The sequence below is a fragment of the Pinus tabuliformis genome, chromosome J (assembly GCF_031772625.1).
Source record: "Pinus tabuliformis cultivar Carrire ecotype Pingquan chromosome J, CPIR1, whole genome shotgun sequence".
Classification (NCBI taxonomy): domain Eukaryota; kingdom Viridiplantae; phylum Streptophyta; class Pinopsida; order Pinales; family Pinaceae; genus Pinus; species Pinus tabuliformis.
Genome location: NC_142295.1, coordinates 718,806,518 through 718,827,009, shown reverse-complemented (window position 1 = coordinate 718,827,009; position 20,492 = coordinate 718,806,518). Strand labels below are relative to the sequence as shown.

The window sequence follows — 20,492 nt, the reverse complement described above, 5'->3', positions numbered from 1 at the left end:
TGAAACTGCCTCATTCAGAGCATCCACAAACAAAAGAGGTCTTAGAAAGCCAAACTCATAAGGAGGAAATGATGGACCGTGTTCTCCAACTAAATGATCAATTGAAGGAAATGGAGAATGAGTTGGACAACTTAATATAGCTGAAACAAGCCAGCCTTGAGACTACCACTGCCACTGCCATTCCAACAATCACTACTGCAGTACCATCCACCTTGGCAGTTTCATTGGCTCCTACAACTCCACTGGCCACAACACTTCCAGCTGCAACAACATCTACATCAGCAACATGTTTGACATCATCAGTAGCCCATTCAGGTGATGAAGCAAACAAGTTGGTCAAAGCAATGGAGGACATGTCCATTCAGACCACAGAGATAAACAAGCTTAAGGAAAAGATAACAAGTCTAGAGAATGACAATAAGCTTGCACAAATTATGCACATAGAAGAAGTACATAAGTCAACCAGAATGAATGAAAGGATAAAGAGCTTAAAAAAAGCGCTAACATTAAAGGAGCCACTTGGCCAAGCTAAAGAACAATTATGGGCCAATATCATTGACTCTGCCAATAATATTTGGCCATCCATTCAAGTAATCTTTGAACAAAATGACTTGGTCAAAGAAGCTACAGAAGCCATTCAGAGAGTTAAGGTTGAACTGGGAGACATGCCAGAAGAAGCCACTAGACTAATCCATTTCCCTAACTCTAAAAACAAATATGAGTTGCAGGAGCTGGACATGCTTGACAGGACTGGCACAAATACTGGAAGTGAAAAAGGTCCTCACCAAGAGGAATTTGATGATGAACCTTGAAGATAAATGCCAAACCATGCAACTGGCTATAGACAGGTTCATGGTTAAGTTTGATGCTCTGAGGCAGAAAGGTTTGCCAAATCCCTTGGTGATAAATGATAAATTAATGCCATAAGAGGACTACAACAGGAGAATCAGAGAGGTGGCACGGGATCAGGTAAATACTTCCTCTATGAAGGGGATGCCTACTGGAAAGGTTCTATATTAGACATTTGAGAACCTGTTTTACCTCCAACATGAGGTAAAGAACCTTTTTGTGAACAGGTCCACTTTTGCTAAAGTATACAGAAGCAGATGAAATTTATAGGAAAATGGTAAAATATCAAATTACCAGATGCAGATATTTGGGAGAAGTTAAATGACTTGCCATAAAAATGCACAGTCAAAGTGAAAAAGCATAGTAAAGGAAAAGTAACAGGCTAGCCAAACGAAAGAGTATCAGATAAAGAGTATCAGTTGAGAAAGGGCAAAGTGAAAAGAACAGTCAGCGTGAAGACCAACAAGGCAGAGAATAAACAACAAAATATCAGAGCATAGAGACAACACAACCAAATAAACAGGGACAACATACAGCAGTTGAAGATCTATCTCTATCTTCTTGCATGAAGATTTTTCTTCCTCCTAGATTAATTCCCAAGACAGTTTGGGATATTTTGTAAATTATTTTTGTATAAATATTTCATAATTCAAAGTATTGAGGGTGGATTGCTAGACATTTGTAGAGTTGTATTGATCAGAAACCTAAGGGTTATTGTACCAATTTTTCAAGTCAACAGACTGGACTGAGTAATAAAAAGATTGCATTACAGGATTCATGTGTTGAGCTATTATAGTGAAGTATTTTCTTTTGTCAAATTTGTTATCTTCTTATGTATTTCACAAACTTACATGTTATTTAAAGTGAATGAATTAACTGGAAATTTATTTCAGATTTTTTTTAATTACACTCTGTCTTGAACAGTTAATCATTTCTATGTTTTCTTCTGATATCCGGATCTGAGAACCCTTAATTGTTCTCCCATCCCGGTTGACCTCTTTCACTTCCTTCATTATCTGGCTTAAGGAACTCTTAATTTGCCCTTGGATCCGATTGAAACCAACTTCACCATCCAGCATTAAGATATGAAATTACTCAGCTACCTTGCCCTGTAGACACTATTTTTAGAACTTGATCCAGTTCTGTTTGCTTGACATTTGACTCCATAGCCCAATGGTAAAAAACATTTCTCTGTCCATCTAAGTCAGTGAACTCACCACCAAGTCCAAATCAAAACCCAAGTACAATCATAACTAGCCTAAAATCAAATAACTAAAACAAAGTTAAATCATAAAGAGAGAGCCCTCTTTGAGAATTAGGAAGGGTAGATCCTCATATCCAAAGTTGGTTTGTGGTTACCTTTAATCATTTCTTTCATAACAACTCTAGAGAAATATTGGTGTGATAACATATTTGTGACCATACTGGGGACTAGTCCTCAGTATAATAAAATTTTAAGGAAACCTTAAAATTCATCTTTTGCACCTTAAGGTCATTATAGAGTTGTTGTTAAAAAGTTTTGAAAAACAATTAAAAAATTAAAATTCTGGCTCCCAAAAAGACTCACTATACCAGGGCAAATCTAGATCCAAACCCTGCTACAATAGTTGATGACCCTGACAGAATTTTAAGAAAACCTAAAAAGGTAGAAACTCAAGCAAGTAGTAGCCAGTTAGTTAAAGCAAATTCACTCCCTGAGGAATTACCAACTTTAGAGGATATTCTGTTTGATTTGTCATTTGACCTTTCATTGTTTAGAACTAAATCAGAAAATGCAATTCATGAAATTGTGTTAGGCCCTAATTTTATTCAATTCATTGAGTCAAAAAAGGTGCCTATACATCCAGATTTAGATAAACTTGTGCTGGATACTTTTGACAAGCTAGAAGCTTTAACCTCTACATTGATAAGCCATATAGATGATGCTTATCTTCAACAATCAGTTGAATTAGCTGCCCTTACTATTGCTGCCTCTGAAATTTCTACAGAATCTTCAAATTCTGTAAATACAACTTCATTAACCACCACCTCACCCATAATATCCACCACAGTTCATTCCCCTAAACCAGTTATTCCTCAACTTCCTCTTCAATCAAACACTTTAAGATCATCTAGTTCATCTCCAGCCATTTCAAGTCGTTCTTAAAGCACCACTACTTTGCCCCCTAGTCAAACCAAAATCTCAGCCATGGCAGACAGATATGCACCTTTGGTCTTACCAGCATAGCTTCATGCCACACCCCAAGATTACCAAAGCAAAATCTTTTTGTTTGATGCTACTAGTCAGTATACTGCCCAATAGCATGCGAACAAAATGACTGACTATTTTGAGTTGCATGAGATTGATGAGTTTGATGTCCAAATGAGGTTATTTGCCCAAACATTGACATGAGATGTTAAGAAATGGTTCAAAGGTTTCCTAGCTAATCATATTGCAGATTTAGCTGCTTTTTGTAGATTGTTTATTGATAGATGGGAAAGAAAGAAAAACCCTCTGCAAATACTATCTGAATATGATAACATTAGAAGAGCTCCTAATGAATTAGTTCAGGATTATTGTACTAGGTTCAATAGCATCTACAATGCAATCCCTGCTAATATTAAACCTCCACCAGTCCTAACATTGATTAAATTCCCTGATGGTTTTGACACTGATATGTCATACCAATTAAGGGAAAGAAACCCTGAAACATTGGAACAAATGCAGAGTAATGCTGTTAGTGTAGAAGCCAATCTATTAGCTAAGAAAGCTAGGATGAGCAATGAGAAAAGAGTTGTCAATAAAGAGGAAACTTCCACTTCTGATGGTAAAACAGATAGTTTAGCAAAGAGTGTAGAAAGAATAATGGATAGATTAGAAAACATGGAAAGAAAAACTCAGTGGGAAAATCAACAACCACCTCCAATAAGAAACCCCAACTTTAGGAAGAATCCTAATACTGGAAATAATGCTATATCAGATCAACAGATTAGACCTCCTTTCCAGGAAAAGTATGTTGAAGGTTTACAAAACCATGAAGAAGAGGATGACACCCAGATAAACCTATTAGGAATTAAAAAATGAAGATGCTGTTTTTCTTACAAACTTCAAAGGAAGAACATGAATTGTACATGCTACAACAATTACAATTAGAATCTGGAGAGTCCTTTGACTTCAAACAAGGCTATGAATATGCTATATATGAGGTTCACAAACAATACAACCTTAGAAGCAAAATGAATACTGAAATTCCCACTAGGAAATCAATCCAAATCCAAACTAAAAAGATAATAGATGTTCTTGTGACAAAAGTTCTACAAATTCTCCTTAGGGGAACTCAGGAGACTTCCAGCCCAAAAATTGTAGATATAACTTCATCTGAAATTCAAACTGAAATTGTTACTCAAATCATTCCAAATAAGAGAATTCAAAACATAACGGCTGAGACACAAACTGAATTACCAAGTGCTGAAAAAGAAGATAACAATACACAAACCACATTTACTAAGAAAGATCTCATACAATTAGGCAAAACTCAGTTGCCATTCAACATTAAGACTGAGATAGAAAAATTGAAAATATCTGTTCCTTTGACCGAACTAGTGAAAAATGAATCATATAGAGCACCAATTATTGAAACATTAAATATAGGTGAAGGAGAGGATGCTGTAAACTTGAATGATGATCAACCTGAGTTAATGTTTGGTCCTGAAGTAAATGGCACACATCAACAAGGGGGTATCCCTCCATTTTACATTAGCTTAAGTGTTCATGATGAAATTTTACATAATGCTATGCTAGACTTAGGGGCGTCCCATAACTTAATGCCAAAAGCAATCATGGAGAGATTAAACTTAGATATCACCAGACCATACAAGGACCTCTTTTCCTTTGATTCTAGCCAAGTCAAATGCCTTGGTTTGATTAAAGATTTGTGTGTGATTTTAGTATAATGCCCAGCAAAGAGTATTGTCATGGACATAGTAGTTGTTGATATCCCACCCAAGTATGGAATGCTGTTATCTCGCTCATGGGGAGAAAAATTGCAGGGATCTTTACAATTGGACATGTCATATGCCACCATATCTGTTTTTGCTCAACAAAGGAAACTTTACAGAGAGACCTTGATGAAATACGTGGTGAGTAGGGCAAAAAAACCACAGAATTTCCCTATATACTCCATGCATTCTGATATGGACTCTTTCATCTTGTATAATTCAAACAATGACAAAAATGAAATCACAGTTGTAGAAGAAAAATACAAAGCTCTTGATAGTGAAAACATTTTTCACGAGTCTTTATGGCATTTAGATTTTGATGGCTCCGTGAATAGATTAGGAGCAGGTGCAGGAGTTTGGATTCACAACATGGAAAATAATCATTCTGAAGGTCATGCATTTAGATTAAATTTTAAATGCACGAACAACATGGCAAAATATGAAGCTCTAATCTTAGGACTACAAATGGTTAGAAAACTTGGAGCCAAGAAAGTTTCTATCATGGGAGACTCAGAATTGATTATAAAACAAATCAAAGGTGAATACTCTGTGAATAATCCTAGACTTAGCCAATACAGAGAAACTGTCCTAGATTTAATTAAGGACCTTCTTGAAACTGATTTTGCTGCTATTCCTAGGAAACAAAATATGCAAGCTCACAGTCTGGCCACTTTTGCTAGTACCTGCAAATTGCCTTTTTAGCCCAACCGCTAGTACACTGCAAAAGTGAGACATAGGCCTGTTATACTTGACAATTTGAAATATTGGCAGACTTTCTCACAAGATTCTCAAATTTATGATTTCATGAATGCTGAAGGAGAGTTTCAAAATTGTAATATAGATACAGATTGTTCAATAGACAATAACATAGATAGTGAAATAGATATCAATGCTTTAGATCTGGATAAACCCACTAATTTCACTAAAGTAGAAATAGATAACTTAGAAAAGGTGTAAATAGAAGAAATAATGAATGTAGAAATAGAAGAAATAAGCCTTAGGCCTAGGGTTTGACCTCGAAGCCCTTGTTTTGCTTCAGTTTTACTACAATAGTCAAATCGATAATTTTCAAGCCCTAAAAACACATTTTAAATGGTCAAAATTACTTAGAATTGTAAAATCTAAATTTTCACAAGTTTTTGGCCACTTGGGCATCTTGAATTTGGCCTATTTCTAATTTTTTGCTTGTTGGATTTTTCTGCGTAAATTGCTGAATCAAGTCTACAAATGTTTTTTGAATAAAAAAATTAAATAATGTAAGAACCCTGATTTCAAATTAATTTCAAAATACCAGAACATGAAATTTGATGAAATTTGAATACTGAATTTGAATAACTAATCTAATGAATACCGACCTGTCTGCTTTGCTGCAATTCTTGTCCGGCTACGTCACCAAAACAACCAAAACCTCCCTGTCGAACTGGGTACAACCTGGGTACTTAGTCTCAGAATGCTTTCCAATTGAGCAATCTGGTTCCCCCATGCCCAAAAACTCCAATATAATCAAGACTCAAGTTCCCTTCATCGCTGTACCACCGTGTTCCAAAATTGTGCTCATGTTTGCTCCCTCTGTAAAAATGGTGTTTCTCCCCCTCTTTCAAGATTTCCTTCCTCCTTTTAATTCCTCATCCACTGCCTTCCTCCCATCTTCGTGCCAATATTTTGTTACATGTAACTTTTATGAAATCAAATCTCATTTGATTTCGTTGATTTTATTTGGATATGCAGATTTGATTTAATAAAGTTTATTTATTATTTTAATGAATTAATTTGATTTATTTAATTTGTATTTTAATTAATTTATATTATTAATTTATTCATTTTAAATTTTAAATTTTAATTTGTAAATTAAAATTAACATTTTCTGTTAGTTTAAGGATTTATCATATATATGATATTTTGGTGAGATATTAATTCATTACCTTAATTGATATCTCCTCCTGTAGTAACTAGCTTATATATAGTGCGATACATGAGGGTCCATGCATACGTAGCTATCGTATGGAAGTCTCGTATGTATGCTAATACTCATATTTTATTTATAGTTATAGGTGGGTCATTACAAATAAGGCAAAAAAAATTTCAAATTTTCAATTTCCGGCAAAATTTTACTATTTTTGGATATATTAGGGATTGTCTGAAGTATTGCTGGGTTGCTGATTTGTCACTGTTGCATTGCTGTATTAAACATATCAGTTCTGAAATTTCTGAATCAAATTCTCTAAAACCTTAAAAATTGCATTTTTTCAAGTTCTGGTGCATTTTTGCTATTTTTGAGCATATTGGTCATCTATTTTTTGCATCATTAATTCGTTGATCTGTGGTTGCTTACTGCTATAAATTAAATATCAGATCTGAAAATATCACTGAATACATCATCATAATGGGGGTCTAAACAAGCTAATTTTACATTTGCTAGTCATTGAATATTTTTTATGTTTCATGTGTTGGGCATATCTCATCATTTGAAGTAGTTTCCCATTGATGTCATAACATTGATAAAATCTGAAATTTCTGAATTAATATTGTTGATATAAATTGTCATAGATTTGAAATTGACTTATCTCATCTTGGTTGTCCAACTTTGCACTCTTTCATAAATTCTAAGTCTTTGATATTGTGGCATCTAATTGGATAATTGTTATAATCTTAAAAAGTTTGGCATCTTGTGGAATATTGTTGAAGTTTACACTTGTATCGTTCAACATTTATCTTTCTTAAAATTGTATCTCAATATTGTTAAGTACTCTTGCCTCAAAACTAATTCACAAAAGATACTTAAGTAACTTACACAATCTTAATCCAAGATAAATTTCACTCATCATATTGCATTTAGCATGCTAAATCTAGAGTGCACTAATAATTTACCTCCTAGCATAAGCTAGGTTGATAGAAACATACGACAACCCTTCTCACTTAGCTTGAGGGGCCTCGACAACTCTTCGGTGGTTAACACGGCAACCTTGCAGTGGCCAGAGCCACAATCTCTACAACACTGGAGACATCGGGTGATAAGAGCACAACAAAAGGTATCATTAATCAGGCCTTATCTGGGTTTTTGTTGGCCTCTTTCCCACAGCCTGCCTTGGAACCCAACTTCAAAATGGTTAAGGGAAGGTTACATTTAGACTAAGGCATTTAACTAAAAATAACCAAGATCTCTGCATCACACACAGGTCATAGGTTTGCATATCATTTAGGTTAGCCAATCATTTCAAAGTAGCGGGTGTCCATCCCGTCATTTGATTCCAATTTTCTATAAGCAAGAATTTGTGACTCCGTTAAGGCACTGGTCTCATACTTTAAAATCTAATTGAATTAATAACCTTGCTTAAATTCAACCAAGTGGCTAGGCCACTCATTCGTGTCTCCCAAAAAGCTAGTTTCCAACTTGTTTTCCTTCATCTCATTCCATAGGGACTAACCCCCATAGCTTGCTATTGGGAGACAACGAGAACAGAGTGCGCGGGGATCAGAGTGACAACACTCACCTTGAGCATTGTCGCAGTGCCTATACAATCCGGGTGACAATAGGTCCTTTTGCTTCAAGAAGTGATGTAAGTTTTTGTGATCTGTTTTGACGATGAACTTGCCCCCTACCAAGTATTGCCTGAATTTTGTCGAGGCATGCATAATGGGAAATATCTCTTTGTCGTATATGGAGTAGAGTCTCTCCTGATCCTTGGATTTCCAACTCTCAAATGTAATGAGGTGTTTGTTTTGCATCAACAGAGCTCCTATCCCTTCACCTAAAGCATCACACTCCGATACAAAGGGTCGGCTGAAGTCGGGAAGGGCCAATACTGGCCATGAGTTCATCACCTCCTTGAACTTGTTAAATGCTTTATCCGACTCTTTTGTCCACCTGAATGCCCTTTTCTTTGTCAGATTTGTCAGTTGTACACCTAACTGAGAGAATCCTTTGACAATCATATTTAATAGTTGCAAATCCTAGAGGTTCCTTGTAACTTTGTTAGGTTATTGGGTGTGGACCAATCTAGTATCGCATGAATCTTCTCTTGTTGTACACAGTACTCCTTGCACACTGATTATATGTCCCAGATAAAGAATCTTTTCCATATTGAACTCACATTTTGATGCCTTGGCATAAAGTGACTACTCCTTCATTATTCTCAAAATCCCATCCACATGACTCAAGTGTTCCTTCCATGTTTTGCTATATATGAGGAGGTCGTCGAAGAACACTAATAAGAATTTCCTCAATTGCTTGTTGAAAATGTGGTTCATAGAAGATTGGAAAGTGGTTGATGCATTAGCTAGTCCAAATGGAATGACCAAGAATTCAAAATGCACATAGTGGCACCTGAAAGCTGTCTTGTACACATCCTGCTCTCGGTCCTGAATCCGATGATATCCGGACCACAGATCAATCTTTAAGAAATATACTGCTCTATGCAATTCATCCAATAGTTCGTCAATCTCGGGGATAGGGTACCTGTTCTTGATGGTCTTTTTGTTAAGTGCTCGGTAGTTAATGCACATCCTCCATGTGCTATCCTTTTTCTTCACCAAAACCACTGATGAAGCAAATGGGCTTGAATTGGGTTTGATGTGGCCCCCAACTAGAAGTTCTTTGATGGCCTGTTCTATGTCGTCCTTGATTTTTTTTGGGTGCTTGTAAAGTGTGTTGATCACAAGTTTGGCCCCTTCTTCAAGCTTCATGGTGTGCTCAAAACCTTTGTCAGGAGGTCTACCTGGGGGAATCTCGCCAAAGCATGCTATTTCAACAATACCTGAATATTTGGTTGGTACTGCTGGCTACTATTTGATGTCTTCTAACTTGTAATCATACATTTTGCAACATAAGTTATATCCTCATGCCTAAATATGGCCTCCATGCTTTTAGCTGATGATTCAAGGGCTGCCATTAGACATACCTCTCTATACTACTTTGCTGCTATTCAATCCCTTGAATTCCATTTCTATCTCCTGGTTGTCCATTGAGAACTTCCCCAATGAGTGTAACCACTGAACTCCCAACAGGACATGGGTATCTATGAGTTCTATTACATAAAAATAATTGGTGAATGTGTATTTACCTAGTGTTACGCTCAATCGTGGGATCACTTGCGTGCAAACCAAGCTATATCCATCAGCTACCATCACGTCGAAGCCTTTGAATTCCTCTCTGGGAACACTTCTTCTTGCTACCAAAGTTGCATCGATGAAATTGTGCATAGCTCCACCATCAACCAAAGTCGTGATTCGGTGTCCCTTTATGATCCCCCTAATCTTGAAGGTGTAATATTTGGGGGTTCTTGAAAGAGTGGCAATAGTACCACGCCTAATTTTTATATGGGTCTTCTCATCCTCTATAGCCTCCTCAAGGGGTTGCTCTTCTTTGGAGTGGCTAGGCTCATTGCTTGGTGTTGAAATTTCTAAGTCTAACCTGCTAGAAATTTTCTTGAACTATTTGGTTTATTTCACCTACTTGTTTAATTACTGAGCAAGTTATTTAACCATATAAACAATGAAATAAACACAAATGTAGTCTCAACCATCTACAAATCATAAACTGAAAGAAATGGACAAACACACAAGGGACACCGTTATTTTTGGTCCTTGGACAATCGTCCCCGGAAAAACCCAACTTGGGAAAACGGTGCAGTAGTTCTGAGGGTTTTATTATTAAGCAACTTTCTAAGTACAACTGGGTGCCAAACTGGCTCACCCGACAGAGAAATCAATATGGCAGTAGTACCTCTCTTCCGAAGCAGATATTCGGCAAGTCTGATCCACGGAAGTCTCTCCAACGCCTCTTTGGGGTTCTGCGTCAGCCCTTCGGGCCTCTGCGTCAGCCTAGAACCCTCTGCGTCAGCCTACAGATGCTCTGCGCTCGCTCTCTCGTCCTCTACGTCACCCACGCAGACCCTCTGGCCCTCTGTGCAGTCACTCTGGCCCTCTGCGTGGCTCTTGCTGGCTCTGCCTAGCCTTCTCTGCCTGTGCGTTGGTCTTCCGACACTATCTTTGCCTCTTTGTTGGTCTTCCGACACTATCTTTGCCTCTCTGCTACGCAATTACTGCCCCTCGCTGCAACTCTGATCACTGGTTCGATTTCTCTCAGCAAACCCAGCTCCAGAAAATCCAACTAACTGATCAACTTGGTGTATCTCGAACTGACCCTCAAGCCCTTCTTATGCTTTTCTATTGAGTCTTCAACGACTGAGATTAATTCTCTAATCAACGACTAAGATTATATTTGGCTTGATCCATGTTATTTAGAACTTTCTCACCCAGTTTTATTTTAATGCCCATTAATATTTTTATTTTCCTAAGTTTAGACTTAGGAACCCATTAAAAATACTAATTATTTTAATATCACTCTAACTGGGTGGAATTTCCCCAAACCATTTCTGGGTCTTGGAGATCTCATGTGCTTTAGTCTCTCCACTAATTTTCATAGCTAGAGCACATTCGATGCTACCCCAAATAAACACTCCCTCTTAGCGAGGAATGTGCTCTAGTAATGCTCCATCACTGAACATCACTCTGATCATCGACATCGGTACCTGTGATGATGCTTGGTTTCCTGCCCAACATCTTCTGCACTGTTGCCTCCTGTACTGCTGCCCATGGCTTTGACATTGCCATTGCTACATCTGTACGACAGCTCCCTCTGCATCTGTGCTGCTGCTGGTCCTTTCTCCCAGCATTGCATCTGCACTGCAACCCTCTCTCATCATGCTGTATCGTGCTTCCCATATCACTACCACTGCTACTACTGCACTGCAACTTAGTTACTAAGACGATGGTACCTGATCTACTCAACTACTGACATCCTTGTCAGGCTAGAAGCCCTCCTGATGCTGAAGCTCTCTCTGTTGCTATCCTATGCTCCCTCTGTTGCCTCTGGGCTGTTGCAACAACTCTGTGCCTCTCGCATTGCTGCAAACACCTCTGTGCCTTCCTGCATTGCTGCAACCTCCTCTGTGCCTCTCGCATTGCTGCAACCCTCTTTGCGTTGCCATAGATTACTGCACTCTAGCACTGTTCTGCTGCTCCATCCACATCTTGCTTCTACCGACATTCGTCATCCTGGCACTGTCTTTCGGGGCTCCCATAGCCGGATATGATCCAAGAGTTTGCGTACCTCAAGGATCCTGCCCCACGTCTCTTGTGGTCCTCCTGACTACAGCTCTGTGCCTCCCCACCTCTTTTCTAGAGGTACATGAGCACTCATGGCGCAATTGTCATCATCCTCTACTTCCTTCTTCGCTTTAGCCGGCGCTGCCTTGGAGTCAAAAGCCTCTCCCTTATTCTTCTTTTTGGGACACTAGGTTGCATAATGGCCCAGCTCCCCACAATGGAAGCACTTTATCATGGAGATGTCCTTCTTCTTCCTCTTCCCTTGCTGTTCCACAGATGCGAGAGACGCATCCTCTTCCCTTGCTGTCCCGCAGATGTGAGAGCCGCATCCTCTTCCTCCTCTTTCTTGATTCGACCTCCTTTGTTGCTACTTCCCACCTTGGTCAGCCGTTTGATCTCTTCTTGGCGAAGAGCTTCCCACAATTCTTCCCAATCTGGAAGATCTGCTCTACCCAAAATACTTTGGATGAATGTCTCCCACTCCTGGAAGTCTGCGTTCAGGGCGGTCCTCACCATTAACTCCTGATCCGGTGTGGCCCCTATGGAAGTAAGTTGGCCTCGAATCTCCTGTAACTTGCTGAGGAAGTGATCTATCTGCTCCTTCTGCATCTGATACGACCGCAACTGATTCTACAGTGCTATCTTCATCTGCACAGAAGTGCCCTGATACAATGTCGTCAAGGTATCCCACATCTCCTTTGCCATATTCTTCTCAGCATTATGCTGAACTACATGATCCTTGACCCCATCAAGGATAATGCACTTTGCCTTGGCCATTGCATCCTCATACTTTTCGTTATCAGTTGGGTCTACTGGGATAGCCATGGTTCTCAAGGGGAAGGCCTTGATGCGATGTCTATCCAGAACAAATAGGATTTTGGCCTTCCAGATGACAAAGGTGGATGCCCCATCCAACCTGTCCTGATCCCTCAATTCGTTCATTGCCATATCTGCTCTTCTTTTTGACTCCCATTGAGTTTCTACTTCCCTCCTGGAAGTTCTCCTCTAGACTCCTTTTGAGTCTCGATTTCCCTCCTGGAAATCCTCTCCTAGACTCCCTCTGAGTCTCGATTTCCCTCCTGGAAATCCTTCTGCTAACAGTCGAATTGCACCTCTCTGATCCCCTTTGCTCCTGTAAAACTAATCTGGATTTCTTGGTTAGAAATCTGCCCAGGTAACGACTCCCTTCTACCTTGGTTTTGCCCGTTAGGTACTATTCTGCTTCGACAACAACAACACCCCACCAGCTTCACGATCCACAATCTGCCCACAGCTTCCTAGGCCCCAGCAGCTGAAGAAACTGAGCCTCTTAGATTTGCGCAATCCCGACAAGGTTGATTTGCTCCTTTGGCCAACTGTGTCACTCCTACCTGGCTGAGTAGGATGACGTGGCTCCTTGTGAGCCTCTTTTGCCTTCCTCTGCCTCTGCGCTGACCTTCTCTCCGGCTCGAAATGATGATGCAGGCCCTCTGCGTCACTCCCTCTCTGCTGCCTTCTGCTTAGGAACAACTCTGTCTCTCGGGACAACTGTTTCTGCTGCAAATCTTCTGATTAAGCTGGTGCCTTCAGTTCTCCTGTGATTTGCAACGCTCTGATACCATGTTGAAATTTCTAAGTCTAACCCGTTAGAAATTTTCCTGCACTATTCGGTTTATTTCACCTACTTGTTTACTTACTGAACAAGTTATTTAACCATGTAAATACTAAAATAAACATAAGTGCTGTCTCAACCATCTACAGATCATCAACTGAAAGAAATAGACAAACACACAAGGGACACCATTATTTGTGGACAATCATCCTCGGAAAAACCCAACTTGGGAAAATCGGTGCAACAATTCTGAGGGTTTTATTATTAAGTAGCTTTCTGAGTACAACTGGGTGCCAAATTGGCTCACCCGACAGAGAAATCAATCTGGCAATAATACCTCTCTTTGGAAGCAAATATTCGGCAAGTCTACTCCATGAAAGTCTCTCCAATGCCTCTCTGAGGCTCTGCGTTAGCCCTCTTGGCCTCTGCATCAGCCTAGAACCCTTTGCGTCAGCCTACAGATGCTCTGCGCTGGCTCTTTGGCCCTCTGCGTCACCCATGCAGGCCCTCTAGCCCTCTGTGTAGTCACTCTGGCCCTCTACGTGGCTCCTGCTAGCTCTGCGTAGCCTTCTCTGCCTCTGCGCTGGTCTTCCGACACTATCTCTGCCTCTCTGCTATGCACTCACTGCCCCTCGCTGCAACTCTGATCACTGGTTCAATTTCTCTTAGCAAAGCCCGCTCCAGAAAATCGAATTGACTGATCAACTTGGTGTATCTCCAACTGACCCTCAAGCCTCCTCTTATACTTTTTCTGTTGAATCTTCTACGACCGAGATTAAATCTCTAATCAACGGCTAAGATTAGATTTGGCTTGATCCATGTCATTTAGAACTTTCTCACCCAGTTTTATATTAATACCCATTAATATTTTTATTTTCCTAAGTTTAGACTTAGGAACCCATTAAAAATATTAATTATTTTAATATCTCTCTAACCGGGTGGAATTTCCCCGAACTATTTCTGGGTCTTGGAGATCTCATGTGCTTTAGCCTCTCGACCAATTTTCATAGCTAGAGCACATCCGATGCTACCCCAAATCAACACTTGGTGCTGGTGCTAGATCTTCCTCATTGTCACTGTTGGACACTACTTCACTATAGTGGATTTTCCCTTTGCCCAATCATTGGTGACCTGGCTCCCATGGTTCTTTATAGGCGAAATAAAGCTTCTTCCTCCTTAGTTCATTGCAAGTTTCTTCATCTAACTTGTCCTTTTTGGTCCAATCTTTTTGAAATGGCTTCTTATTTTTTTCCTTTAGAGGGATTAGTGGTTTGGATGTGAATTTCACCTTTGGTGCTGCTTCACCCATATCTCATGTTTTGGTGATGGCGTTATGTATGGTAGTAGGCTTGAAAGCCTTGACCCAATCATGTAGTGGTTTAGTTAAACCTTGTGTGAAGAGCATGAACAACCTTTGCTCAGATATGTTTGTCGCCATGACCACTAACTATTGAAATTCTGAAATGTAGGAATTTGGTTTCCTGGTCTGCTTGAGCTATGCTAGCTCTCTGAAGTGTATATCAAGATCCTTCCGGTCAAAACGATCTATCAATTTATGAGTGAATTCCATGTAAAAGGTTATGCTGGAGTGCCCCAAGCTGACCAGTCCATGGTACCACCATTCATGTGCTTCCCCTTCCAAATGCAACATGGCAAATTTAATAACATCCGCTTCTAGCATGGGATTAAGTTGGAAGTAGTTGTCCAACTTTTGTACGCAAGCCCTTGTCGAGCACTTAGATGATCCACCGAAATAGGTAATGGACAGTTTCCCCACTTTGCACATTAAATCATGATTCTGCTATGCCTTGGGCCTGTTTTCGTACTTGATGTTACTGAAGTCATGGAAAGTCATGGCTGCCCACACATTCTGCCCTAGTGTTTCATACTCCCGAAAGTATTCTGTGAAGTTTTCATTCTGCTTTGCTGCTCCTTGGGTCGCTACTAACCATCTAAAAATTGGGGAAGTAGAGGTCAATTGGTCAATTGTTCCTTCTACTGGTTGCCACTGAGTAGCTTGTGCAAAGATATTGAACGATCTAGGATTATGGCTGTTGCTTCCCTCTGGAAAATTCTTGTTACCAACATTAGGTCCATTAGTAGCATTGCTACCTGTGGTGTTTAGATTTCCCGTGACTTGGGCAAAAAACTGAGCCATTTGCTGCTGTCCTTGAGCTATCTACTGCTACCCTTGTGCTAACAGTTAGCTGCCCTTGGATTATCTGCTGCTCTCCCCTATTTAGCTCATTCAAGATGCCAAAGGGGTTCTCTTGTTCTTCCCTGTCCTCCATTGCTGAATTGTGGGTAATCCCTTTCCTCCTGATTGTACCATTTTCTCTATCTTCTGGAAACATATAGAGCTCATATGCTCACAGTCTGGTAGGATGCACAACTCTGATACCATTGTAATATCCCCTTAGTGTAAAACTGCCCTTAGGGTTAGGAAAGACCACATGATGGATTGTATTCAACAATATACCTTCAATTTTTTTACAACCAAAGACAATATATAAGTGCAATAAGATAATGTAACCATATAATCAACAATTTATTCACATGAATCCAACTCCACCATACATAAAGAGTTTAGGGCCACAGTTACACTACAGTCCAAATACACAACAATTTCTATCACAAATCCTATTGTTCTAGTAACATTAATCTGACCTTGCCTTTATGTTCAGTACTTGTGCCTCCTATTGCTTTTGATTCCACAGACTCATTCTGCTGCCTTGTAATGTCCTTACAAACCCTCTGTGGTTTATGGATGCTATGATGGTCCTTGTTGTTGCCCTCTGTTGCAAGTCTATGCTGTTCCATACCCTTGCCACTGCCTAAAATTGTCTTCAGGCTCTCACTGGTGCCAATTTGGGCCTCTGCTGCCACCAAACCCCACTCCACTACACCTTGCTGCTAGAGAAAACAGATCTTCGCTAATCCAAGGTTGTTCTTTGCTGCTTGAGTAATGCCCAAAACACCTCACTATCCAAGATTAGCCATTGCACTAATCCAAAGTTACTATCTGGTTCTTAAAAAGATGTTGCTGCCCCAACAAGGACTTAGGAGGTGAATTTCTGCTTCTCGAAATTGGTCCGCAACCCTAATTGGACCTCAGGAACCTGTGCTATCACAAAAATGCTCTGATATCACTGTAATATCCCTAGGGAATTTTTTCCCTTAGGGTTATTAAGAGCACAGGAGAATGTTGCACTAATATCACAGTATCCTTTTTCAACTCAACACAAATGACATTGAATGCACAACAATAAATAAGTAAGTGAATATTTTAGCTATACCAGCAATGCACATCTGTTTACAATCTCTATAGATTCACTTCCTAGAGCTGTTACAACACTCAATAATTAAGCATAGTAGCACTTCTTACAGGGATTACAATACTAATTAGCAACACAACTACTGACTTACAAATTCTTCCTGTTATTACTTTGTTGGCCTGCTCAATTGCGCTTCCTTGTTGCCTATTATTATTGGAGAACCCTAATGGCCACATTGTTGTCTGCTGCCTCAAGTGTTGCTGCGATGAGAGGCCGCTGTCACTAAAATACCTCAGACATGGCTTGCAATCTCCAAGTAGACTTCTGCTACGAGATTGACTTTAACTTGGTCTTGCTGCTACAGGAAGAACAACATCTGAAGTCCTCGTTGCCTCAGATAGGGACCCAGAAGAGCTCTGCTGTGAAACTTTGCTCCTTAACTAACCTCGCTGTTACAGGAGACCCTTCCTCAAGCGATCCGCATTCCCTGGGACGGATACTCAAGATGATTCTACTACAAAATGGCGACCTGTTAGCAAGATGAGGGCTTTGCTGCCCTAATACTACCTCAACCAGAACTTGATGTCACAATATGATCTATCTCCTGATTAGATGAGGGCTTCGTCGCCCTAGAATTGTCTCAGCAGAACTTAAAGCCACATAATGATCTACCTCCTGCTCAAATGAGGGGTTTCTACCCTAGAATGCCCTTAGCCAGGCCCTAGAGGGGTTCTGCTGGCCCAGATGGAGGTATGGTGCTAATTGGTCACTCCACAAAAGCCTCAGATTGCCTCACTGCCTAGATTTTAGCCACAGAAAGCTCAGAATAGTTGAAAGATGCCATAGTGTCTTCTCAAGTCAACTAACCCATACAAATCTCCCCTTGCTTGCAAAAAACCAGATGAAAGATGCCTCAGAAGATTATGCCAAATAGAATAGAGAGAGGGATTGGCTAGGGTGGAATCTTTCACCACCGAAACCAATAAGAAATAAAGGGGTCTTAAAACCCTCAGGAGCCTCAGCTCACAAAATAGAAATATCCAAAAACCATGATGAGAAAAATAGTTCTCTTCTCTCTTATTTATAGATTTCCCTTTGGGGCTCCTTTCCTAAATTTAATTTGAGGGGCTAACAAGTTTCCCTCCACTTAGCCCCCAATTTTGGCTTCTTCCACGTGTTTTCCTTCAATTACCCCAATTTACTCAATGTTACCCCCAAAACATTGAATAATGGGTTCCCACCTTTATAATTGACTATAGCCTATGGGGTTGGATAGGCTAATTCATCCTCCATTGGACAATTAATTAGAAGAGGACATTACATACAAGCACTCATATCTTTGCAACATTGTCATTTGGATGACAACCTTTGTGTGCAACCACAATTCATCATCCAACATTCTATTTGCTTTGGTAGTTGTCATGGAATTCTCAAGAACTGCCCAATGTCATTGACCTCTATGCCCCGATCTCTGGCTCATCTCTAAGAATGGGTTCTTCTGATGCAATATCGAAAATAACAATTTGATTATGGCTTCCCTTGGCATCAGCTTGTTGTTTGTCTGTTGGTGTCACTAACCTCCTGTGTTTCTATAGCTCCTTGGATTGAAGATGTAGGTAGCTATTTGTCTTCAATCTTCACTCTTCACACTTTGTAGTTTGGGAGTGAAGCCCTGGATGAAGTTTCCAACATTTTTCTTCCCAATGGCTGCTCAAGTTGCAGTGATGGCAAAAGTTCTGGTGTTGTTGTATGGACTACATGCTCCTTCTCTCCCTATGTCTCTGATTTCGTTGTTGCTTTGGGGATGTTTCCTTGCCATTCCTCCTTTGGAAGCAATTTGTAGCGCCTAACTTGTCACCTACCTCATATGTTCCCTACTCCACCTTTCAATTTTTGTAGTCGTACATATCTAATGGAAGATAGATTATACAACATATGTATACAACTATGACACTTCTACCCTTGCATTTTTTTTCTTATATGATTGTTCTCTCATTGTGGTTCTCTCCTGGGTGGGAGAATCTGCAAGAACAGTAGAATTTCAAGTGCTCAGGTGTAGAGGCATGCTGACAACTTGCAAGAAGTTTTCCTTGAACCTCTTCCATTTGCAGATCATTCTGCCACTGGTTTAAGCATTTTAGTTTCAGCAGGCACATGTGGCCATACCAAGGCCCCAACTACATAAGGACTGATTTGTTTTTTGCTAGAAAGGGTGTACCATCAACAGAAATTGAGGACAGTTTCCTCTTATTAGGGACTATGGGGGAAATCATGAGAATTAGTTAGGTGAAAATAGTAAATACAGTATTTTTATAGTTAGGTTAAGCACACATACTTTGTGTTCAACTTCTTTTCTAGGAGATAATTACCTACCACTCCACCTGACTCTCTCCTACCACTCTACGTAACAACACCTATACGTTTCATATGCTGAGAGTAACCACTGGTCTCAAACTGAGCTGATTTCTGAGGTCCACATTCAGGTTGGCAAAATATCAGTTATACTGAAATTGACAATTGAGGGGTTGAAATTTTTCCCATTTGACATCTAGAATGTCCTGAACGTAGCCTGTAAAAGTATCCAGTAAGATTTCTTCTAGTTGTATTGTCAAATTGTTGTAACTAATTCATATTTTCAACAAGGAATAGTTTAAGTAATATTTGTGGATGCCTTGCAGGTGGATGAAGATCTTAAGCAGGGCGTTCTTGGTGCTCAGCCTATTCCCCTCGAGGATGCTGGAAAGGATAAGGTGATTAGTGCACTGGAAGCTAATGTATCTGCAATGATCAGTGCTGATCGAAAAGTAACAGCCCTGAAACAGCTCCAGGTGATGGACTATGGAAGTTTCTTTTTATTCCTTTTATCTGCATTCCTTTGCTGGATTCTGAGTGTAATATAAAGATTGTTGTGTTTTGGTTGGTTCACATATCCATGAGGACATCACTGTGCTGACAATGAACATGGCCTTTGTAGGGTCACATATGGAGAACTGGATATGCAAGGAATGAACTACAAGGAGAATTTTTTGAGGATGTGCCCGTAGCACTGTCAAAGTGGCACACTGCAGGAATCAAGGTTATCTTCCTTCTTGTTCCTGAAGTGGTTCACGTTGTATTTGGGGAAAATGTTTAGGTACTTTTGAGTCTTGACCTCCTGGGATTTTCCCACGTGAAGTAACTGCAAAACTAGGAGCACATATAAGCTTCTTAAAATGTTCTCATCTTTGTCTGTTTGGTTCTTTAAGGATATTCTTTGGTTTTGAGTTAGAAGTACACTAAACTGTAATATGTATCTTTAATTTTGTAATGAACCTAATTCATATACTTATTATTGGTTATTATTAGTTAAGTTCCTTAAAGGTCATGTCCATTCACTGGGACTCATTTTTCATCATTACTAAAAGAGGTTTCATTTTCTTTAAGGATATTCTTTGGTTTGAGTTAGAAGTGCACTAAACTGTAATATGTATTTTTAATTTTGTAATGAACCAAATTCATATACTTATTATTGATTATTATTAGTTAAGTTCCTTAAAGGTCATGTCTATTCACTGGGACTCATTTTTTCATCATTACTAAAAGAGGTTTCATTTTTCAATTGTAATTATCAGTCTTTTAATATTTGTTAAATACATTGTCTTTTGACTTATATCTTTCTTCGGATTTATGGGTTGTCTCTTTTCTAATGATGG

General features: G+C 39.6%; 1 protein-coding gene across 3 annotated transcripts in view; it reads left to right on the top strand.

Moving 5' to 3' along the window:
* LOC149228772 (haloacid dehalogenase-like hydrolase family protein) overlaps positions 1-20,492 on the top strand; it is a 288,935-nt gene that overhangs the window by 118,763 nt on the left and 149,680 nt on the right. For all 3 annotated transcript variants that reach the window (XM_089378360.1, XM_089378359.1, XM_089378361.1), the window contains exons 8-9: positions 19,479-19,628; positions 19,775-19,876. In XM_089378360.1, coding sequence (XP_089234486.1) covers positions 19,479-19,628; positions 19,775-19,876 — 252 coding nt within the window. The remainder of the gene's footprint in view (positions 1-19,478; positions 19,629-19,774; positions 19,877-20,492) is intronic.